Source organism: Anser cygnoides, chromosome 14 (assembly GCF_040182565.1).
Source record: "Anser cygnoides isolate HZ-2024a breed goose chromosome 14, Taihu_goose_T2T_genome, whole genome shotgun sequence".
Classification (NCBI taxonomy): domain Eukaryota; kingdom Metazoa; phylum Chordata; class Aves; order Anseriformes; family Anatidae; genus Anser; species Anser cygnoides.
The window spans coordinates 14,069,908-14,095,189 of NC_089886.1; the positions used below are offsets into that span (position 1 = coordinate 14,069,908).

At 47.1% G+C, this 25,282-nt stretch overlaps 1 protein-coding gene across 2 annotated transcripts in view; it reads right to left on the bottom strand.

Moving 5' to 3' along the window:
- FGF18 (fibroblast growth factor 18) overlaps nucleotides 1–25,282 on the bottom strand; it is a 70,970-nt gene that overhangs the window by 1,412 nt on the left and 44,276 nt on the right. For both annotated transcript variants that reach the window (XM_066977023.1, XM_066977024.1), the window contains one exon: nucleotides 18,071–18,177. In XM_066977023.1, coding sequence (XP_066833124.1) covers nucleotides 18,071–18,177 — 107 coding nt within the window. The remainder of the gene's footprint in view (nucleotides 1–18,070; nucleotides 18,178–25,282) is intronic.

Here is a 25,282-nt window from a genome sequence, read left to right on the forward strand (position 1 = left end):
GAACCTGTTCCAGGGAAACCTCATACAAGATCAGGAAAATAAAAAAAAAGAGAATTTCACATGGGCCAAACAACAGTGCTTCCACTTCTACTGCTATATTTGATATATTTTCAAAAATACCTTATAAGCTGTGTCCACAACTACCCAAATCCCTCTAAAATTATTATAAGCCTTGTTCTAAGCCTTCTGAGTGCTTTGAACACTCCCCCAGCCTCCCAGGCATGACAGCAGGCAAATAAACGGCGCATGGGACCCCTGGGATGAGCCGACCCCACTTGGATTCCCATGTTGGAGCAGCCCCTTCAGGATGGGTCGGCATCTCACACGCCTCCTGCGCCCCAATGCCAACGCAGCTTGGGGACAGCTTAGGGACTACGGGGCAGCAGGGTCCTGAAGCACCACATCCACCCCACAGCACGCCCCTAAATAGTTTTCCTCTTCACAGAGGGAGCCAGGACTGAATGCAGCACTGGAGGTCAGATGCTCCTGAGTGTGAGTGCTGTTCCCTGGCCACCTGGGAGCAAAACGCCCGCAGTGCCAGGACTGTTCAGACACAGCCTAATGCAAACACACCTCCCCATCACTGCCACGGGCCTGTGATGGGACAGCACCCAGACCTCAAACCGCTCACTGGTTTGAGATTTTGGCAAGACGGGTTCACTTCAGCTTGGAGGCTTTCTGCCAGTCCCAGAACTAGATTTGGAGTGTGACAACATATCAGTCTCAGGTTGGATTCGGGACTCCAATCTGCACAGCACTCGCAGCACTGGAGGGGATTCCAGCATTGCCCAACAGCACATTTAAGTTGTTATGCACAGTGGAAATTCTTCTCACCTACAGTCCTCTGCCAAAAGACGTTTTGTCCTTTAACTGCTGATTTACTGGTGTGCACCTAGACCACATCACACACTGAGTGCCTCCTGCACCAGCACTTTGTTTTAGGCATCAGAAGATATTATGTAGATATAGGCTTACTTCAGCCCTGGATATTGTACCAGCCCTGTGTGTTTTACAGACTCTGGACAGTGACAAACACAGTACAGAACATCCTACAAGATTTAATCTAATGCTTAGCGAAGCCAAAGGAAAGATTCCCAGCACGGCAGCAGTCCGAGCCAACCCCCCACTGAAGTCAAGTAAGGGGCTTTGGGTACTGCAGGCCCATGCTTACGATTAAACTCATCCCTCTCCACACAAACACCCCGGTGTCAGACCTTTCTGTCCCTGGGGGAACAGAGAAGCAATAGTGCCTGGCCCCTCCTCACAGGGCTGCTGTGGGCACGATGCTGGGGGAACGAGCCCCTTCCCCACAGCCAGCTCCGTGGGGCCAGGCTGCTGCTGCATCCTGAAAGCCTTCCTAAAAGCCCTGCACACCCACAACAGCTTGGTGCAGTCTGGGGGAGCCGGTGTGCAGGGGCGGGAGAGAAGCATCAACAGTATGAGCAGCAACGTGTGGTGTTAACCCAGAACCATTCGTGCACCATCCTGTCTGAGGGGGTTCATTACCACATGTAGATCTCATTAAGAGGGCAGGAGAGATCACGGCAAGTTCTGCAACAACAGAACAGGATGGTAACAGGCAGAAGGTTTGAAAAATGGTGCTGGATGACTTCCTCTGGCATCAAACAGCTAACCCGGGGTCTGCACGCCTACGGGGACAGAGCCAACTCTGCCATACAACAGCAAACTCCATCCTGGGCCAGGCACAAAGGTCCTAATTTCATCATCTGCAATCTGAAGGTTGCAAATGCTTTAATGAATGGCAGAACTGGGCGAAGCACTGTGGTTTCAGTTCCTGGGGGGGTCATTCTCTGAGCCCTGGGTTTGATCAAAGCCACATGAGTGGGGAAGGGGGAAATCAGTTGACACCACAGGGTTCCACCAGGTTTCAATGTGAGGCCATAAAACCAGCCCCAGGTTTCTCAGGGCTCAGCCCACTAGAAACCTTTCACCAATGAATGGAGAACTTTTAAACAATACCATGGCTGGCTTTCAAATCCACCCAAAACCAGGTGCTGATGAACCGACCAAATTTGTACTGCAGGGGCAGCAGGTAATTGGAACGGCTGTTTCCCTCGTGCTTGCAGAAAGGTCCTGGCTTTGAGCCCTGACCTTGTTGCTAGGAGAATTGAGGCGTTTTCATGCAATTTGGGAGGTTTCCGCTTGCACTGCAATGTCAGTTTCTCATGGAAAACGAAGACTGGAATTAAAAGAAAACGTGTGTGTAGGAGGGGGAAGTTATTCTATTCATAACAGAGAAGTATTTACTTATACCTTCAAATTTGCCGACAGAGGCTAAGACGGAGACAGGAGGTGTAGGAATAACAAGGTGCAACTTCAGGCCAACCTCAGGGCTAATTTGAAGTAAACAAGGTACACGAGATAAAATAACTTCGTTCTGGAAGAGGAAGAGCTAAATGATTTGATAACATGAAATTACAGCAACATTTACAAGTACTTCAAGATAAATCAGGATAAGGACCTTGCTCTTCCCCAAACAGAGCATTCCTGTACGTGCTAAAACATGTCAGAGACAGACAAATGATTTTCAAATACTTACAAGATGATTTTACAGCATCTGTTATAATCCCCAATAGAACATAAATCACTCACACACGTTACCTACACCATGGAGAGCTGGACCCACAATAATCTATTAGGGCAAAATAACAATTTATAAGGGTTTTCAATATTTTCTCTCACCTTGTTTTTATCGGATGCCAATCATTTAATCAGGTCCCTGTTAAAACAGTAGCCCAACGCTCATGGAGACTGCTGCCTCAGTCCTTCTCTCCTCCATGGGAGAGAAGAATGGAAGAGAAAAGGGAGATGGCTCTCACCACGTGTGAGTGGCTTTCAGGCCAAGACAGCCTGCCCTTCTCTGAGAGCTCTCAATGCAGTTGTTTGCCACCAATATGGGGCTGCAACCTCTCCTGCGACGTCAGCAGGGAGATGCTGCCAAGCTGCATTTCATACATACTTTGCTGTCAGGATGCACCTTGCAGAGCACTCACCCTTCAAAACACAGAGTTTTATCTTTTGAACTGATTCTTTAAAATAAACAGGACTTCTTGAGAGCCTCGGAGCTGGGCAGGGGCTGCTGAGTGGCGGGGGAGGACCTGCACCCAGCCCCAGTGCCCTGGCAGCCCCTCGGAGCAGGGCTGGCATGAGGGACGCAGACAGACAAAACGCAGGGAGAGGAATCCACCTGCAGAGCTCCCAGCTGAGACCCTGCCCCAGGAGGACACAGACCTCAGCAGCACTGAGGCTGCTCCTGTCTTTTACTCTCCACAGGTGCAGGACAGGGTCCATGTGCAGCACCCCAGTGCCCAGCACACGCTGGAGCCTCTGCCTGGCACCAGCATGACCCTGTGGATCGGACACCCTGCACTACACTGCTCCTGGAGCAGCACGTGCTTTTGCCAAACACACACACACACACACACACCCTCCCCAGCACAGCATTTATAGATCTATTTCTTGTAGTGGCACCTTCGCACTGCTGACAGCACCAGCCAAGGAAAGCGGATTCAGGCTGTTCCCCAAGCTAGCCCAGCACATACTGGGGGTGCTGGCTTTTGGTGGCACACGTAAAAGCATCGCCTCCACGATGCAGCACATCCACTAACACTGAAACACCTTCCCAGCCACCACCAGCGGGTGCTGGGGTAGCCAGGAGGAGCAAGGCTAGCTCAGCCCGCAGCGCTCAGTCCCTTTTGCCTCTGCAGCCTGCTGGCACCTGCCTGCCTGGAACTGCAGGCAGTTATGTGAATAAATGAAGTTTTAAAGAGAAAAGCTCAATACAGCATAATGGCTTAGGCCATTCTCCCCCTTTTTTACTGAAAGCAGTGTGTGTACAGAATCCCTTCCCCGCAGGAAGCATCCCTACCCAGCAGGACCGCCAGCCCCACGCGGGTGCTGTGCCCCAGCTCCCTCAGGACCAGTGGCTGTGACACAGCCCACAGCTGCCTCGCAGAAAGGGCTGCGGGACTGAGCCTCGGTCTTGCACCAACACCGATGCTCAGCTCCTGATACCTCAGCTCTTTCCAGAGAAACAAATTTTTCTTTTTTAAACACACTCCTAATACCTGTGAGAAGGATTGGGAGCTGTTAGCCGGACTTGAAATAAACTTCTTACAAAATGCCTGACCTAAAATCCACCCTCCACAGAAAACTCTCAAGTACTAGGCAGGCCTGCAAAGGGGTGACAGAGAGCACAGCTGTGAGGGTGAAACACGGACAGACCCAGTGAGGCGGGCAGCGTGCAGCCGTGGCTTCAGCGGGGCATCTCCAGGAATTCACAGCCGGGCACCAGCTCTGGATGCTCCCAGCGGCATGGCAGTGAGCTGGAGCTGTTGCAATCTCTTTATCAAGCAGGGCTTGGGCAGCGGCAGCCGCTCCAAGTCCAGAAAGGGATCTCTCTGCCGTGGAACTGTTTATACACCCCTGGCCAGCTTCATCCCGCATGCAGCGGAAGGCCGTGGAGTTAAGGGAGCTGCATGTGAGCCAGGGTCTCTCTGAGTGCCACGAACTTACCAACGAGGAGCACTGGATTGTTTGTGCAGAGCATTTGGCGACGGCCTCCCCAGTATTAAACGTGAAACATGTTGAACTGACACTAAAGCAGAATTAAGTGCCAAAGCATTTGCTGCTTCTACAATTACACTCCAGAGCGCTGTGGTGCTCCTTCTCTCCCGCTCTCCTTTTTTATGACCCAACTTGGTCTTATTGTAGTTTTGCTTTCTTGTTTTAAGTTCTCCAAATGGAAAGGATCAAAGGGCTCTTTGTTGTTGTAGCAGGAGCGCGGCTCTGAGCGAGGCATTACTGCCACTAACAGCTTGCTGCTCAGGGGGAATTCGCGGGAGCCTCTGTGCCACCAGCCTGAGCCAAAGCATTAGCAGGTGCAGCAGCCGCCTCCTCCTCCTCCCTATTAGCCCGCAACACTAAGCCACCTGAGCAGCTTTTTATGGGAAAGGGAGGCCAGGGCAGGTTTTCTCATTTATGCTTCACAAATCTGGCTCAGTGGGCACCGGCAAATCCAAACTTCCTTGGCTTTTACGGCAACAATAAGCTTGCACAAACGGCTCGGATAACGACACGGAGCAGTGAGAGATGCCTCCAAAAACTGAAAGGTTTCTCTGTTCGCAGAGATCAGGGTGCAAATTAAGCCCTGTGAGTAATGCTGTGTTAAGCTGTTGTTAGCTCAGCTTATGTTAAAACACCTCCCTCCCCACCCCACCAAACCACGCCGAAATTAGGAGCTCATGGAGTAAGGCTGGGGTGACTGAAAGCACTGGTGATGGGCTGCAAATAATGACAAACAAACAGCCGTATGAAACGTGCCTGTTAGGACCCAGGAATGCAGGCTTGGCACAGGACACTGTGACACTCAATGTTTCAAGAGAGACAGGGATGACTCCCCTAATTATCACCTTCCTGCAAGTTCAGCCCCTCCAGGCTCTAAGTGAAATCCTGGAGACACGAGCCCCCCATGCAGAGCCAGGACCCAGGAGGAGGGAAAGCTGCTGCTCAGGCAAAAGGTTTCCAAGTGGGATACTTGCCTACCTTCTTTTTTCAAGGAAAATCCCTGAAAATGGACCTTTTCTGCATCCCTCCCTCCCCCTCTGCAGACAGACAGACAGACAGACGTTTCCCAAGCAGCGCTACCCCACGGCGCTAGGTTCTCACACCACCCCAGGTGAGAGGTCCCCCCACGGAGCACAACAATTATTTCAAAGGCTTGAAGAGAATTTCCTTCTAATGCTGGCACTGTTATATTCGCGCGCCGCATTATACAGAAGAAATCCTGCCCTTTGTTTTCTAAATTTCAGAGCAGTGACAGCATGGAAGTCTTACGTTTTCAGGAAATGTCCGGCTCGGGAGTCTCACAGAGCCTCTCCTGAACCATCCTCGGCTGAGGACCGAAGGCCAGCGCACCCAGCATCACTGATACCCCCCTATAAAATCCCAGAGCAGTTTACACAGCAAGTACATAGTGGCGTGTGATTTTCAGCAAGCATATTACTTCAGTGTTTTTGCACCAGCTCAGCTCAAAGTCAAACAGATGGGCAGCGCACAGAGCCTCCAGACTCACCCCACATGGCTCGGAAAATCCCGAGAGGAGGAAGGTAAGGCAGGAGCTATGTTAATGTAGCAGCTTTTAGCACTCCCACCTCTCCCAGTTCACACGTACACCTTTTAAACGCAGGTCAGAAAGCGTGACAAACGAGGCGGGCGCAGCAGCTGGCAGCCACAACTCCGGCAATGCTGTAGGAGAAATTCCCCCCTGCAGCACGGCAGATCCCAGTGCTCCAGCTGCCGGTAAACTGGGCACAGCCACACTCGTGCACTTTATAGGCATTATCGGGACAGATCTGTCAAAAGCATCCTGATGCGCAGCATCCAGGATTTATGGCAAGGACTCCTGACCACAGAGACACCTCTTGACCCAAATGCATTCTTGCTCCTAGACCGGGCTGTAAATCAGGGAAGCTGCATCTATAACTGCCAAGAGTTACTCAGCTCCATGCGCGTTTCCTCGAGCTCTCTGGCCTCTGAACCTGCACAATCCTCTGAGGAAAATACTTAGGAGTCATGATGGGCAGTTCAATAAAAGTGTCTGCCAGAGCACCGGAGAGGTTAATTACGTACGCTGGACATCTAAGTGCATGCATAAAGCAGGGGAAGTAATGCAAAAATCTCCGCAGAGGCAATTCTCCAAAGAAGGTGCATCTGCATTCGTAGGCCCAGGTTCAAACTAGTTTTGCCCATACCTGCCCATACACTGCGGGCACTCCCGAAAGCAAATATGGGCAAATAAACGCAAATATGGGCACCGTCTTGCTTGTGAGGGATGGGACCTGCAGGCTTTGCAGAGCCCTGTCCTGCCCAGCTGCCAGACACAGCACAAAATACAAGAACCAAGGAAGGAGGAGAAGGTTTAAAAGTTTTTCTTTCCTTCTACATTTCACTCAAAAACTCCATTTTTCTAACTGGTATCTGCTGAGCAACCCTCGTACTACCCTTGAAGAGCATTTTGTCACAGGAGAAACAGAAGGATATGGAGATGAAATAAGTACTTGTAGGGGTGAACCCAGCAAGGCTGTGGCTGTGTCAGGACATGCCTCCTAACCTGCTGCTTCTGTCACAGGCAAATTTATTGCTAACAGCATGGCAGGGAGGCACATATCCATAATTGGAGCAAATTAGGATGGCTTCATCTGGAAAGATGCACATTTGGTTAATAGAAATTCCTAACTGCATCTCAGAGAACTGTGTGTACTTACTATTAATGACGAAAAATGTCAATCACTCTTTAAATGAATTTTATGAAAACTTAGGAGGATGTAATTTAAGTGAGTACTTTGGGTCTCCTGCAATAGGAAGCTAGGCTTCAGGAGATGTGAAACCACAGGCAGGTTTCAGACGTGACTTCTGAGCAGATCTGTGACATCTACCATTCCCTGCACCTACCTGATCCAGCTGAATTTATGCTCCTAGGTGCTAACTGAAGGAGGACCTGGGAAGGTATTGCTACCCATCCATACAAAGCACCACCTGTTTGGCTATATGCAATGCTGGGCTTTGCTGGGCTTCATTTTAGAGCAGCCTCCACTGAGACCCACAGGCTAGTCCTGAACTTTCTGTACAAGGTATGTAAAAGCAGCACAGGCCACCATTCATTATATGGTGACCTGTGCCACCACAGGAAAACTTAAATACTTTTGATTAAAACATCAGGTCTAGACAATAACTAGAGCAAGAAAACCAGACCAGAACAGCTGCTGACCTCATAGCAGGCCTGCTATATCCTACATTTACACACATTAAACAAACATATGTACTGACTTTCTAAGTTACCATTTCAAACAGGCACAATTCCAGTCAGCTGACATTCTGGTAGTGACACCAGTTTCCCTGGGGCAAGTTAAATCAGTGGAATATGGGACCAAGAAAGGCCATTGATTATCTGCAGGATGGCATTGGTTCTGTTCACACCAAGTTACATTGCTAAGAAAAAAGAAAAACCCACATTCAAATCAAGTGCTATCCATAAACCATTGAGACTTGCTCCAGCCTGTGAATGACAAACTGTAAACAACAAATGTAAAAAACTGTAACTGCAAACAACGCATGAAAGGCTTTTAAGACTTGTCCTCCTTTAGGAAAACCTAATACCTTTCTTTAAGCACCCAAAAGACAGCATAAGAACACGTCAGGGACAAAAACATACTTAAGCAAGATATTCTTTTCATTGACTTAACAATGGTATTGTCATGGCCACATCAAATGGACTGTTTTTTGCTGCTGTTGGAGCATAGCTTTTTATTCTCCACTAAAGAATTAGACTCTGTGCTCACTTCACATCGAAAAACCACTTGAGAGTTGAGCAGAAACAGTCCTTGAGCAGCTGGATCCACCTGACTGCACATCTCAACTGCATCCCCTTAGGAAAGACAAGACCACACTGCTTTGTTCCTTGTTAAATACATCAGCGTATTTGCAAAGTAACATTTAGAAGAAATATCACCCCCATCTTAAAGGCTCTCAAGACCAAAAAAATTGCATGTGGGACACAAGATGATCTAAGGAAAGCAATTAAATGCAATTTGATACAAGTGTCTGCACAAGGCGCATGCAGCACACCCTCTCCACCCAAACAGGGTGAGGCATGACCAGGGCTCACCAGGGATGATCACCCCCTCTCAATAATTTTAATTAATGTTTAACCCTAGGGAACTGAAATACTCCAATGTGACACACAGCTGCAATCACCAAGAAACACAGAGGACAGGATGTTAGCAGCTTTATGGTGACACTTGCTCCTTGAACACAGAAAGGATTAAATTAAATTATCACATAGCTTTCAGGAAGGTGGCATTTTTTGTCCTGAAGGGGATATACAGCTTTCTGCACAGGATAAGAAAAAGCTTTAGATGTCAAGCTCGCAAGCCTGGTCTGCAACACGAACCCTGACTTTGCAAAACTCCAGTCTGAGAGACAGAATTGGTAGTACTTAAGATATAAAATACGTAAGGTTTTCTAAAGGGAAACATGAGGTTTGATAAAGAGGAATTGCAAGAAATCCGTGAACTTATTACGCAGCTCTCTGGTGACCAGACAGACAACTGGGACTCCTTACCATAAAACCAGAAAAAAATATATTTTTAAAAGAAAAGGACAAGTGGTTGTCAAAAGGGACCTACCTTTTGCTTTTTTTTTGAGCAAACACCTGACTTAAAGTAGTGTGGCATTACTGAGAAGCCTCAGTTATCGGGAGATGCTGGCACATGCCTACAACATGACTACAATGGCCTCTTGACCACCTGGCCTGACCCGTGAAATGATGTATCGAGCACCAGTCCCATCCTGGATGTTCCCACTGCCAGCCAAGGAAGCCCTGTCCCGCAGGGCGCACAACAGATGTCACAGTTTGGTTAAAGCAAAACCTGTCTTTGGTTAGCCTAAGAGGATCAGCATCCACCTGAGGTGCTTAGAAGATTGCATCAAGTGAAGGTAACACAGAAGGACTTAGCACACACCTTAATACCCACATTATTATTTTAAGATGCTAGATGCCCAACCCAAAAAATGTGAATTCTCTGCCAGGCAGAGCAGCTAGATCGGAATCCAAGCCCAGCAGCATTGTGCATGCTTAAATATGCTTAATAACCTCAGTCTATGAAACCTGTGAGCTAAATCCATCAGACCATGCAGGTAAAATGAACACTCAGCAGCCACTGCTTTGAAATCTCTGACAACTGAGCAGCAAATGGAAGACATTGGTAAGCTGCCTATGTGGTGGCATAAAGCTCTGTCCATGCAGTGCCACGAATACCACAACCCTCTAGCTCAAACAGCCTTCAGAGGTTTGGCATCCAAGCATACATACACAAACACACCCCGAGGCCAGAATCTGTTAAGAATTGATGCAGTTTTTCACCATTTATGAAATAAAGGCATCTTCTCCACATAAGCAAGTTTATTCCATCTCTTCAACGTCTCCTGCACTGAGTGAGCTCAAACACCTCCAGCAACTCGTAGCTATCCCCATCCTCTGCGCAAACTTTCCAAGCTTCATGGCTGTTCAATATTCATCACCATCCACAAAACTGCTCTCCTGCTTCTGAATACACGGAGCTTCAAAATGACCTCTGCTCTCCCTGCGTCACCCAGACATGCTGCTTACCACCCCACAACGCCACAGAACATCTAAATTCCTTCCACAGAATTCATTCCCCGCATCATTTTCCCCTTTCTTTTTCACCTCCAGAGAAACTTTTATGTAACACACTGCTGTAAACAAATTGCCAGAAACACAGACCCAGGACAAGGCCCATTGCTAACAGCAAACATTAACGCCGCAAAGGTCCAGTTAACTCACACAAACCCTGACCACTTTGAAGGAACCACTGAGCACCTACGTCTATTTGCTTTTGTGCCAAGGCAGCCTCAGTGTAATAAACACTGGAAAGTAGTTTCACTGGGCTCAGCCATAAATGGCTTCTTGGGAACCATTACACGGTCGTGCCATTCAGAGCAGGGATTCCTGGAAAAGCCGGGCGACGCTCGGCATCTGAAGGCTGCCCCAAGCGGCCCTCAAGGACAGGAGTTGTTCCAGCATGGCTCCTGCCCGCTGGGTGTGCAAACCCAGAGCAACCCTCAAGCTGAGATGCTCCATCCCCGTGCCACCTACAGCTTCAGAATGGAGGGTAAAAATCACCACAGCCTATTAGGGAAGGTGCGTAATGAAGTCTGGCCAGCTTTTAGCATGTTAAACCCACAGAGAAGTTACACAACAAAATTGTCGTGTGTCCGCATAACTTGAAACTGTATAACAACAACGTCCCTGTCACAATGTCTAGCAACCCCTCCTCAGCAACCCCTCCAACACCTCTCCAGTACTGCAGAGATGTGAAACTGCAACAAGCGAACCAGATGCAAATACCTCCAGCATCCACAAAAGTTTGAATGCGATGTTTCAGTTCACCCAGCGATAGGAAAGGAACAGCTGTGAAAGGCTGCAGTGTTACCAAAAGCTTCATGGTCTGGGGGCTGAGAACAGAGGAGGGTGATTTTAGCTTCCACTTCTGCTTTTAATTTTATGAGAATCTCAGCTTCTAAGTTTTCAGAACACGCAAAAAAAAAAAATCAAAATTTTCTCCAATGGTCGCAGAAAAAAAAAGTCTGCTTAGGCAAATGCAGAAGACTAATCGCTCAATGGGAGGAAAACTGGCATTGTCTTCTCAATGGTTTCAAGACCTTTGCAGTCCTGGAGGCTCTGAGTCAGGATTTTTGGACACTTGAGGTTGGTTTCAGATCAGGTCCATATTCCAAGTACGAGAGGGTTCGAGGTTGGTTGGCTCCAGGTTCTGCTGGGGTGTTTGTTTAGATGACTAAAACTAAAACTCAAAGGGGAATAAAAGCTTGGGAACGACTCATTTTTAAAAAGAACCTATTCCACCCTATATGAAGAACCAGATCGCAGTCCAAAATGAGATCTGAGTGAGATCCAGCAAAAGCCATGTCAAGTTTTGTTTGCAAGTGAGATGCCAAGTCAGAACAGTTTATGATTGAACACATCACAAAGAGATCTGCAAAACGCCTGTTATTAAACCTGACACTCCACTGTTCCTGCTTGTGTTTTTGTTGCCAGTTCAGCATTCAGCCCTAGAAATCATTAGGTTTTATAAGTCCCTTTTTCAAGCAACCCGAACACTGTGCGACTCTGGGAAAAATTCCGGATAAGCATCAAAGCTGTATGAAACTCGGAGTCCTGCCCCAAATCCAAGATGCAGTTAGGCACGGTTTTAAATATACAAGCTGGGGAGCGCAAGCACCTCATCTGCTGGATCAGAGGACCAAACCGCTAACCCCTGGATATACGAAACTGCTAAGTAACAAAGATCACAGCTGGCAGAGTGCCCCCCCACCACACCACACACCTCCAGAGCAGCTCAGCCCATCTTGGCAGCTGTGACAAGCTCTGGCACAGGGAGGGACCGGGGAAGACCCAGGACCCAGCACCACGAAGGACATCCTCAGGTAGGCAAATGGCCCCAGTCTCTGAGCCCATCCGTGACTGTCCTTGTTCTCAGGCTCGTGCAGACCCCTGGCTTTACAGAAACGAAATGTTTTCCCACCACTGGTGTTTCAAAGGTGGCTTTTCAAGAAAGCTCACCCTCAGTCTTGACCTTGTGTCCACCAAAGTCAACTGGTGAAAAAGTGGATCCAAACACACTAATAAGGCTTTGGAGAATCCACCTGGTGTCTCCCAGCCAGGTAAGTCCCCTGTCCTACAAAGCGTGGCTCCCAGAGAATAACCCTGAGCCCTTGTAACCCAACACACTCCTCTTCCTGCAAGGCCAGGGGTATTATAAAGGGCCAAGACTGCATGCAAAGGCCGTAACAAGCGCCTTCACTCTTTGATGCTGTCAGAGGCTTTTTTAGCCAACTTTCCTGACTAAACACACACATGCTTCAAGAAAACCCCTATTTTAAAGCTGTAATGTAAACAACCCCGAGTTATTACTATCCCCTAAAGGCTACTGCTGGCAGGAATCAGTGATAAAGCTCTGCCAGAGCAGTCTGGCATCTAGCAACAATTTGTTTGTTGTCCTGCAAAAATACAGAGAGCCTTGCCATATGGTATTAGCAACTTTCTGGTAACATTAAGAAATATACTGGCTTGGAAAGCAGTTATCACACCAGAGAAAGCCTTACGTTTCTGAGGCAGGTCTATGCTGTAAGCAGCATCAGCGTGGCCGTGGCGGTCAGGGGAGGGAGGAGAGGCAGAGCTGTGCCACCTCCGGCCCCAGAGCTGATAACCGGACCCTGGCACGGCTGCACATCCCCTGGCACTGCCTTGCTGCGGGGCCGAGAGGAGCTGCACTGCGGTGCTCATCTGTGCTTGGTGAATGCCACAAGGGTTTCAGCATGGCAGGCACAGGAGCAGCAAATTTGTCCCCAGAAAGCCCCCGCATTACCTGTCATTGCGCAGAAGCAACGCTCCAGCCACCCCAAACAGCCAGCGGGGTTCCTACCTTGCCACGAGCAGCTCTTTCCCACCATTCAAATTAAACAAAGGGAAAGCGGAAATAAAAGCAAACTCATTAAATTGTTATTTTTTTCCCAAATAACACATAAATATTGTAATGATTTTCTGAGGATGTTTGTATATGGGGTTACTGAGGATTTTTGAAAGAAAACCAAAACAGAGATGGTGCAAGTCAGCATGTGGTTTTAGTGGGAAACTGCCCATTTTATAGCATCCCATAAACTTTGGCTTCAATTCTTAGAAGGAGCTGAACTGATATAAATGAGAAGAGGCTTCTGGGGACACAACTCGTTTCCAGATTTGACATGCAGTGCGCTTTTCTGTCTGGCAGTTGTGTCGAGGAAATCATCAACCAGAAATACTCGGTCATCATAGCCATCTAGGAAAAAGAGCTGCAGCTTTTCTCATGCTTTTCACAACCACAACCACTCCCTGCTTTCCCTTAATATAAATAAACTGGCAGGGGATGATACTTGGGATAGACCCCCTTCTATTGCTTTTCTAACTCTGCCCCTATTTCTGGAGTTTTCTCCGTAGCCACGTCCTGCCCCAGAACAAGGGCTCACCCTCATTTACAGCAGCACTGGATCTCCTGCAGGCTCACAGTGTCATGAGCACAGCAGCATTGCATGGAGCAGCACCACACAACTGACCAGTGACAGTAACCACGTTGTCCCGACAGCTCCTGTGCTCAGAGCCCCATCCCACCCTGGAGAGAGGGCTCCAGCACCTGCCCCCTGCTTCTCCTTCCTGGAAGGGTTCAAGAAGTGTCTCCAAGCACTGACAGATGGAGCTGTGCTCAAAATGCAACCAACAAAGAGTGAGGAACAATATTGCTGTTGGATCCAGAAAATACACAACCCAGCTAAGGCGAACCAACCATGGAAGAACATCAGTAGGAGTGCTTGGAGCATCTTCTGAAGAAATTTCTGGATCAAACCTAAGACATGCTCAGCCCTTTCCCCATTCTTCTCAAATCATTTGGATTCCTTCTAGTCATTACTTACCTTCCCTTCTCCTACATATTGTTCTGAAAAAACATGTCTCCCTTGCCATGGTCTACAAGAAGCAGCCTCTACTCCTCCTTCGCAACTTTGCAAGAAGCCAAGGTCCTTGCTCCTCTGCCCTTGGTCAGTCCAAAAAACAGGCCTGTTCGTTCCCTCCTCTCCCTTTATAACTGGGAGAGCAGAATACTCCTGGTATGGATACCAGCACTCGTGCAGACCACGCTGTGTGATCCAATGGGTGACTGCTGCAGGACCACAGGAAATTCCCTGCAGCACTCCCCGGGGATCAGAAGGTGCTCCAATCCCAAGGACCAGCCACTGGCACCAGCTGTGCCCGATGCAAATCTGGGCCTCTTGTGGCTCCAATCTCAGGCACCCTTCAGAATAAGTGGTGTAGGGCGGTATCGACCCCTGAAATAACACTGCGTCTGCTCTGCCACCTTCCAGAAGACACTGATGGATCTTCAAAGTCTGTGTGTTATGTGAGGCAGTGGGGAAATCAGATCAGTGCCTAAAGGAAGGGGCAGAGCTTTGGTAATCTGGTAATGGTGCCAACAGATCCACTTTAAGCTTCCAACAGATCACTGACCTCTTGCAAAGACTCTCCTGATGAGGGGACTGGGCAGAGACAGGGAAAGGAAATCTCTGCAACGTCCTGCAACTCTAGATAGCACAAATTTGCAGTAAGGACAGACACAGCAAGAGCAGTTAGAGGTGGCCAAGCTAATTAACAGCCACCTGCTCACATCCTGGTCTGCCATTCCTTGCTGTGGAGCTTTAAAAGACTTATCTTTGAAAAGCATCAAGTCCCCACTTCACTGACATCATTATCTCAATACATGAGATAACAGAAGTGGAGGCAGAGAGAAAAAACACTAAAGGACTCACTGGGAGAACCACAGTCAGCAGCTCAGAGCCCCTCCAAAGTGACCATCAGCTCTTCCTACCCCCCAAATTGAATTATTGCAAATATTCAGAGTTCCTGCATTGTAAGTGAAAAGTCACCTCGTGCCTTTTGCTATGAACTCCTACACATGAAAGAAGCTAGTATTCCTACATGTGCTAAAATAGAGACACCAAATACCCACAGGCAAAAAATATGAAAAAAAATAAAAAGAAATCTTTCTTGGCCCTTCCTTAACATAACACTAAGAACCAACCAAGAAACACTATCCAGTTTGTTTTCCCCTGGTGCAGGCCACCTTCAACAGAGAAGTCACTCCTTGTACAACCCGTCCAGTTTTCGTAAGCAGCACATAAGAACATTGGTGACCTCAGGAAGTGTGAGCTGTGACAATAAATACTGTCAGAAGCCTGCCCCTACCACCTCTGAGCCGTTTGGCCAACGTTAGCTGTGAATACGCATGCAGTAACAAATGAGTGAGAAAACACGAGGCTTTGGGCTCCTGAGAAAGCTCCATCAGATGGCCTACACTCAAAAAAGCTGGCATGGGTGCAACTTCCAATACATAAATAAAAAAGCCAAAGTCTGCTCTTCTGAACCCAGTGGATTAATCTGTTTGCCTGCAACGTAACCAGCTCCAAAGTGGGGAGCAAGCCCAGTTTCTGGAGTGCTTCATCACAAGTTCCAGCTGAGAACAACAACAACCTGCTCCCATTTGTAATGCCCATTGTAGGTGATTATGGGAAACAAGAAGGACTAAATTCAAAGCAGGTTTTCAACTGGGGGGGATCCAAAAATGCTGACTGAGAAGGAGAACAAAGCCAGATGGCATATGCTGGTATTGTTAGGGATTATGCAGTGTAAGGCAATAGGAAATGAGCAGAGAAAAAGAACCAATTTCATCCCATGGCTCCTCTGCTGCCAAATGAACATACCGGGGCAACCGTGAAACAATCAGTTCATGGGTTTCATTCCCCTCCACCCCCAGACTGAACTTAAATATTTGTATAAGCCGAGGCGTAACTTTTATCTAATGTTTTCCTTGGGGTTTACTAGCTGTTTAGAGCATTCAGTGTAAAAAGCATTCCCTCAAACTCTTGCCACAAAAAGAGCTGAAACTATGATACTAATTAAAACCACACTCTTTGGTATCAAGAAGACATGCTATTATTTTCTTTTTTGCTCATGAGAAGCTGTTAATATGGGCAATGCGTCTGGAACATTTTCCTTCCAAACGCAATGCTCAGTACCCCCTCCTGCTCAGGTCGGCTGGTTTATGAACTTGTCAGCAGTCTGGGGTGGGAAGGCTCAGATGGCATATTTACAAGAATAGATTTATTTTTTTTTTTTAATAACAAGCTGTTTGCCAACTTAATGTTATAAAAAGCACATCAAGAAAAAACAAAAGCTTTATGCTGCATGAAAGGTGACAAGCTAAAGAAATGTCCTGCCTTCTTGCCCAGTGGGCCAAATAAAGGGACTGATGTTGCCAAAATATACTATACATTTTGAAAAACAGCCTCTGACTTTGCCAGGATGCTTCTGGACACTCAGCACATACCGGGAAAGAATGTGGGTGGCAATGTGTACCATTAGTGACCCACACTGGGGTAAAATCCATTAAATAAAATGGTAATATTTCATGTTCATTTTAGCCCCATCGAATTTGGATGCTTCTAAGGTCTCTATTACTGTGCTACCAGCACCTCATAAATATTAACATATTTATCCTTACAACATTTCTAAGACAAGGGGAAAAATGCTATTATCACATATAAAGGATAGAAAACTAAGGTGTAAAAAAATCAGCGGTTGGGTTTGCGTTCAGTGCAATGTTCAAAAGCATCAGCGTGTATCCAAAGACGTCTATGCCCAGTCAAAAAACACATCTCTTATCCAAGATCAAGCAATGGTGTCCCATTCAGAGCAGGTAATTACACCACAGAGGCGCAGGAAGCAGAGAGCAGTGCCTGCTTTGGTCCAGCTCTCCCAGAGCACCACGCATTCCCAAGTCCCCACTGATTTTGAACAGCATCCTGGATGCTCCCAGCGTCCCAAGAGCGGATCTTCAGCAGTCTAGGCAGGGTGCCACAGCTAGTGGCTGCCTCTGAGAGATCTGGGCTCAGTCTCGAAAGAAGCATCTGTAGTGCTTGTGAGGAAAACAAAAGTGGCAGGAAGAATCCTCTGGGGAAGGCACTTGTCCCGCAAGTGTCACTCTTGGGACCACAAAAGTAAATAATGTTTCATCAGAGCAATTGGTTTCTGGTTTCTGTTTGGGAGTGTGGCTTTCACTGCTCTGCCTTTGTTGACTCAAAACAAAACTCTGCTTCCCTTTTTCACAGCCACAAAGATGCCAGATTTTAATTCCTGGCGGTGCACAGCATTGGCAGAGGGGGAGGGAGCTTTTTGGGGTGTTTGGTGATATTTTAGCTTTGAACAACCTCCTGCCTGCTTAGCAAGCTTCTAGGTTCGCCAACAATACAGAAAAACCGCCTAAGTTACAAAAACAAGTTAATACGTAAAAATATGACTTCAGCAAAGAAGTTAAGCTGCATGGATGAATATGCTGTAATTTGCTACATGCTTCCATCGAGCAGGGATCCAAAGTAATAAAATATTCCTGTAATGCTAGAACCAGAAGACCCAGCCCTAATAAGATGTTCAGATTCCAGTATTAGCTTTGCCACCCTACATCCTGACTCACCATTGAAACGAGTACTCTATTGCTACCCTTTCTAGCACATCCCTATGTTTCCTTTCTTCCAATTTCACTCTAAAGTCAGAATTGAATCAAGTCATGAAGTTATCGTGGAGATGTTTGTAACGCTGTCATGCAGAAATGACTTCTTTTGTCATTTTACTCAACCGTGAAATGTAAACCCATATGCACCCAAATCATTGCCACAGAAACACGGTGGCTGGCTGCAGATTTGGTTTTATGGATGTGGAGGAGGCTTGGTGAAGTTACAGACTGCCTCAAAATGCCACCTTCCTGCTTTTCATTTGAGGCTGACAGACAAAGCTCGTACACAGCATTACAGCTTTGAGGAGGCTGCTGAAGGTAACAGTCACTTTACAAATGAACTAATTGGAAACACTTACCTTCCCCACTAGCTTGCCTTTCCTGTTCATGCAAAGGTAGAAGTCTGTCTCCTTCCCTTTGATCCGGACTTGACTGCCAAAAGTGTCCGTTTCCACTAGAAGCTGGGCTTGTAAAGGAAGAAGAAAAAAAAGCATTTACCAACGTGGCCACATTAAGTCAGAGTGTGCAAAGCTGAGCAGCATATCGTCTCACTGCCTCCCCCTGAACCACACCACGCTGCTTGGATGCTCTGCAAGGGAACAACTCAAAGAACCATCCATGGGCTGGGCTTCAGACTTGTTACAGGTGCAAGTCTCACACCTCTCCACTGACTCCTGTGCAGATGCTCCAGATTTAATGCCAGTTTAGCACAGAACATGCATGCACACATGTGCGCTCCATATGTCCGTGCTATCCCGTCAGGAATACAACACTAGATGCTCTCCTGCACACTGCAGGAGGGTTCTCAGTAAGAAAGTGGATTTAATTCTCATGCAAGGTACAAGACTAGCACGACTAGAATCAAATTCCTTTCCCCACAGTCAGCAGCCCTCAAACGCTTCACAGAAGCATCCCAGCCACACGCTCGCGGCGCAAACATCACAGCGACCTCCTGAAGATCACTGTGGCAGCTAGTACGGGAGAAATTCAGCACTGCTTGTTCTGTATGATGAACACCCACGCTCAGAAGTCCTCAGAGCATCTAGATATGTTCCCAGGAGGTCTCTGATTTCTTTGTGGCAATCCACTTCTGCCGAGTCCGTGACTCATGCTCTAGCTAGGAGAAATATGGCCAATCTCATAATACTTTGCATGCCTATTATTAAGGCTACAATGCTACTTTGGAGCATTTCCAGCAGTCATTGCAGGGGCTAGATTTCTGCTGCATCTTTATAATGCCCTGACACAATTTTATTTGCAGAATTGGGTCAAGCTGTCACCCAGATGCATAGCATGCTATCATCATCACTAAAACCTATACATGTTCAAATTCAGCATTTCATTCTGTCTCTGATCTAAACATGAATTCCAGTCATGCTCGAGGTTCAGATTCCAAGAATTTCCCTGGAGAGGCAGGAACATGCAGACTGGACATTTTGGTTCAGCTCCATCTCCGATATGCAGGGGAGAAAGTAGACATGGTAGAAACACAATGCAAGAATGTGTAAGTGTCAGCAAGTGCAAATCCACGGTCCTGCTCTGGAAATTCTCACGTTTGTAAGAACTGAGTCTTACCGTAGAAACACAGTTTTTGCCAAACTCTGGAGAATGTTTGATCTGTGCTGCAAAAAGTCACATTCTTTTTGGCATTCATATTTCAAACTTTAAAACCCTCTAAGAGCAAATATGTTCACTGTAAGGATTTACCATGGGGATAGAAATAGGAGTTTGTTTCATTTAAACACATTAATATTTTTCCCACTTGTAAAGTCAGCTTTTGGCTTCTGCAGCAGAGCAAATATCACAAACCTTTAACTCACAAGGGCCCTAAATGGAGTTTTCCCTTTGCAGCTCAGTCGCATATGCAAGTTCAAGGTTTGCCAGTTACCAGCTGTTTACATTTATTTAGATATATTAAACCTTTATCACAGGGGATATCTAAAGAATAACTTCTTTCAGACAGCAAATGGGATAACGCCTGATTTATACCAATATACTACTTGCAAACACACATAAATATGGACATTTATCTCTAAATCTTTCAGAAATGTAACATGTTTTGGGATGGACACCAGCTTGCCAGCAACAGCGGAGGGCTGCAGGCTTTGTCTCCCCACCTGCCAAGGAGGCACCAAACCAGCGATCACCTGCACGCTTAAGTGAGGAAGGGCCACACAAACCAGAAATGTTCCACCATAGTAAGGATATAAAGACAAGCAAAGCCAGGATAACAGAGCATGTCACAGATCAAAGACAGGTCTACAGGGGAGGCTGAGCCAGCTGGTATGTCCTTTGGAGAACGCCCACCACTACAAGAAGCTCAGGGGTCTGCTCAAATACGGTGCTGCACAAGTGGATCACGCAATAGCCATTTATCTGTAAAGAACTGACTGAAAGATTGACTCCTCACATGAGGAAGGACCTGAGCACTAAATGGTCAATCTGAGAGTGGGAGAACAGCAGCCTGAATGCAAGAGGCAGTTACAGAGCCAGCACAAGAGATGCCAAAGACTGGCTCAAGAACCACCGTCAACACCCAGAGCTCTGAGGAGTTGCCTGCAGACCTACAGTGCCAAATCCACCCAGTGATGCAAGCGGGGCCACCAAAGGGCTGTCCAGCCAGGGCTTGACAGCTTGCACGCAGGCAAAAACAGGACGCTGCAAGTTTGCCCGTACCACCTGCCCAGCTCCTGCTAGCCCCTGCTCAGAAACACATCTCAGCTGCAACGCAACCCCTGTCCCCCCAGGCCTCAGCACTGCTACCAGAACTGCTAAGAATAACCCTGAATATCAGATATGGGTCTTGTCCAGCCAAAGTAGAAGCAAATGTTGACAGACTCTCCATTCCTCTGCTCAGGCTGCTGTCCTGCCAGTCGGTCAGCGACCTGCACACCTCCAGCGCTGGGTGCCCCCTGTGCGAGTCCACGCTCCAATGAACAAACACGGGGCACACCGTCTGCTTCCCCTACCCCCTTGCGCTGCAGCCAGTATGAGTAATATCCAAGCTGATTTTAATTTGAAAAATATCACCTTAAAAAGATGCCGGTTCCCTGCTGTGAAAATTAAAACCATCTGGATGGAGTGATTTCAAATAATTAATCTAGGTCTCCTTTGACACCGCTACTAATTAAAATATGATACCTTCCTCCCCCTTTTTAAATAAAGAATTTAAATAAAGTTTAAAGATCTAATAAAATAACATTATAATTTAGAACGAAATGGGACTCACCTTTCCTGCAGGCTGCAGAGGTTACACCGGCACCAAAGTCCCTCCCGGATGAGTGCCACTGCATGGACCGAGCAGCAGTGGATGGGCAAACATCCAGTGCAGCACCCACACCAGTAAAGGCACCCACACACCCCCTGTTCCAACAAGGCGCGTCGGCCCCTGCACCTAAAGTCTAGGAACAGGGAGCAGAGGGAAGGAGGCTCAGCAGAAGCTGTGATCCTGGCTGCTAGAGCATGGGCTGAGGCAACCCATGGGTACCACTTCTGGAGAACCTGAGTCTTCAGATGCTGGAAACATGTTCTTACTTTTAGGGATCCTTGTCCTACTTTCCTGCAAGAGAGGTGAGTCTGGCCTTGGCCTAGGGTTCATAACCCAGCTGGTTTCTAGTCTAAGGCACCCTTTAGATTCTCCTTTTAAAAACAGTCACCTAAATGAGGGAGGATTTACCTGTCTCTACCTAAATTCTCTCAACAGCCCAGTCAATGTCCATGAAAAACACATCTAGCTTCCAGACAGCTAAAATCAGCTGGGGTGAATCCCAGCCCTGTAAAAACAAGGGAACTTTACGTGAGTTCTCAATGGAAATCAGCCACACCAGGCAGGGGCAGTGTCCCCATGGCAGCACGCTGCTCACCCCACTGCACTCCTTACTTTGAGCTCCGTTTGTCCCTGGATACACTGTGAAGAGATTACAATCTTTATTTTCAAAAGCCCTGCACTCTAGCCTTCAGATCAGGTATTATTGTTTAAATTCTTTGACAACTAGATATTCTGACATATTTTCCAGGAAAAAAAGAAAAAAGAGAGAGAGAGACAGAGAGAGAAAGAAAGGGAAAAAAAAGATGTCTTTAGAGGGTAAGATCTTCTGCTACATGCTTTTGCCTTATTGGCCCATTTAACCTAAACCTTCCTGAAAACTCCCACTGGAAGAGACTGGAATTCCTCAAATGTCTAGGTGAAAAGGATTACATATATATGTTGAAAAGCTATCTTCCAGCTAAAAAAACACCAAGTCAGGGAGATATGTGAAGGTGGCAGAAAATATGCCGAATTATCTTTCAAATATTTTCTGGGAGTGCAAGGATGGGAGCCAGAAAAGCACACAGAAAGAGAAGAGAAAGAGGGCACAGTAAGCACAAGGTTTATACAGTATCACAGAATCCTAAGTGCCAGCTAGTTTCAGGTGAAAAGGACAGTAAAAAGGAATATGCAAGCAAGGTGCAGAAGGACTGGATAATTACAAATGTTTCTGAAGAAGCACTGGCCATAATCAGAGTAGACCAATTTGCTTTTTCTCACTCTGGTTTTGCCTTCAAGGAAAGCTGGATGAGACAGAGCCCACAGGCTGGAGGAGTCCGTCTGCTGACGGTCAGCACGGGAGCCCATCTAACCAAGTACTCCTATGCTGTACTTGCACATCCTGAACTAACAATTTTTAAAAGCTTTGAGGCCAGTCTACAATAGTCTGCATCTTCAACAGGCCAGCTAAAGGGGGCTTTCTGGAGAAAAGGACCTCAGAGGGACCAAGATCCCAGGCTTTTGTCGTTTTTTTTGTCATTACAGTCTCACACAATTACAAGCTGGGAAACTATTCTCAGTATCTGAAACTATTTCCAGTTAATTAAAAGAAAGGATATATAGATGAACTGATGCTGTGGCCACAGCTCCTGCAATGGAGAACAGCTTTTCCATAGTTCAAAGCATGTATCACATCCAACTCATCCCCTGAGAGTTCAGGAGACAAAGATTTATTCTCTTGTAGGACTGTACCTCCCAATGAGAACCCCAAGCTGGCCAAGGGCAAACTCTTCTGCACATCCATGCTTAAAATAGTTGGAACTAGTTTGAACACTGCCTACCCCTACCAAAAAACATGAATCCTTTATATGACCACTACATCAGAGAGAATGATCCTGTCTCCACTTCACATTCATGACATAACGAAGAAGAAATAATGCCAAAATTACATAAAATCTGTAGAGTCTAACAAAGTCTGTAGACTAAGGACAAGTGAGGGAGTCTATGCTGCATCCATAATTTTTATTTTCTCACTTTTATGTTCCTCCAAATTGGATCATTTAAAATAGTTATAGCCCATACAACCCGATCCCCTTCTCCATTGCTCAGGTGCAAATCAGGAGTAACTACTGACATCAGTGAGGCTGGTGCTCGGGAGGGCAGAGCTCTGACCCACCTCCCAGTACCATAAGCTCATCCCCTCTGTCGTGACTGAACACAGGCTACGTATGTCAGATCACAAAAAGGGGTGGTCACGGGGAGGTGGAGTAACAACCGCTCCAAGGTTCAGGCCCCAGGTGTTTTCTTCTAAACGCCTCTAAGCACCCAGGTTTGAAGGGACAACCACCACCTCTTATTCAGTCAGCTGATGGAGTTAGGGAAAAAGACAGGATTTCAGGCACGTAAGCCCCTTGGAGCATCAGCCCATTCTTCTCCCCCACAGCACTCCTGCGTGCCTGCTTTCGGGGCTGGAAGGGGAGCAGGGCAGAGGGCTCCATGGGAACAGAGGAAAGCTCAGAGACAACCTGTCCCTCCCGTAACAGCACACGCCAGCGCTAGCAGCTCTCAGGAACCAGGCAGGTTAAATATTTGCATGGGAGACATCAGAAGAAAATCTATAATGCAGCAAAGACCTCAAAGGCACTTACACTGCAGCTACTTGATCCTGCACATACTTCCACACAAAGGACTTTGCACACCTCGGAAGTCCCTGGAGTGCTGATAAAGACCGCTGCATGGCCTCAGGGTCCTGTCCCTGGGTGGGTGGACACAGGAGGTAGGAGCTTTCCCCTCCCAGCCCTCCAAAGGGCTGTCTCCTCACTCTGCTGCCTGCAACCACCCCAAGGGCTTGATGAGACAGAAAAGCCCAGGATCCCAGCAGCTTCAACAGAGAAATGAGCTAAAATTCCCTTCCTAGCACACACTGGTGCATCTTCCTGAGGTTTTTACCTCTGAAGTAGCTGATAAGGGCTTCAGCCTCTGGGAAACGCTTCCAGGCACTCTCATCTGCAACCAACAATCTAACAGCAAAAAGATGTCCTGTCCTGTTTCCAGGATCCTGAGCTACCCACTCGGTGTTTGCTGGGCACGTCTACGTGACAGGAGGCCAAGACATGTGGAAATATCCGTGCTGGTGCCAACCACACCAGCCCATGTACCCAACCCAATACAGATGTGCAAGCACGACACCCTGCCACGGGCAGTTAAAGCTGCAGGGTGCACGGGACAAGATATTCAGCTACTAAAGGCATTTGGGTACTACAATGTCACACACACACTGCTGAAGCATCCATTCTTTAAGCCTGTCACACTGCTAGTGGCTGCACCTTCAGGGACGCCCACCCAAAAATCCCCTGCCAGTTCAGCAGCGGCTAACCAAAGATGCCCAAGGAATGACTTGGAGCTGCCAGCGCTCCCCGAGCATCTCAGGGATCATCTCAGGTGAGCCTGCCTCACAGCTCTGCAGAAGGTGCACTGCTTCTGCCAGAACGGCAATACCACGGGGAAAAAAAATGAGTCTGAAACAAAGAAGTACTCTTCTCAGGATTGCCCACTCTGGCTCCTAAAGGAGCTTTCAGACACAATCCCTATAAGCTAACTCTATTAATAACAATGTTCGTCTTGAGAGAAGCCTAAATGAAAATATTCACTGAACTTTGAGGTCTTTAACTAGTCCATACGTATGAACATTTTTTGACAGTTTAGTTGACATAAGACCAGAATAATTACTCAGGTAGGTCTTACAGGTTTTACCCAACTTAAATAAAACAAATATATATATATATGAGGACAACATTAAGACCATAAGTACCATGATACTGACACAAAGCTGCACTACCCAGAGTCTCATCATCATTTACCCACATGAAAAGTGGGTGTAAAATATTGTCATTCTGACACAGAGCCATTTGCACCCATTCGTAGATATGAGAAAACAGGACTAAGCAGTGGAGAATAAGACTTGGCCTCTTGCAGATGTTTTATACATAATTCACCATAAGAGACACTAAAAATACTTTGGCAGTAGCTTTAATTATGGTGAATAAGCTTATTTAGACAAGATTCAGTAAAACTGCAGGCAATAGGTTGTGTGCTTTAAAAACGTCTGGGCGGGGAGCGGCAGTGTACAAATTCTGAACTGAACTTTACCACCTGCGAGCTTGCAATGACTAAGACGTAGGCCTGGAAAGAGAAACGTTAAAAATGTTAGCACAGAAATTCCTCTATCTCACCAGGGTGTCTTGCTGTCTCCAAACACAGCTCAAGTGGACAGTATTTCTACAGAGGCAGGAAAACTGCTTGAAAAGCTGCCAGGCTCCAAGTC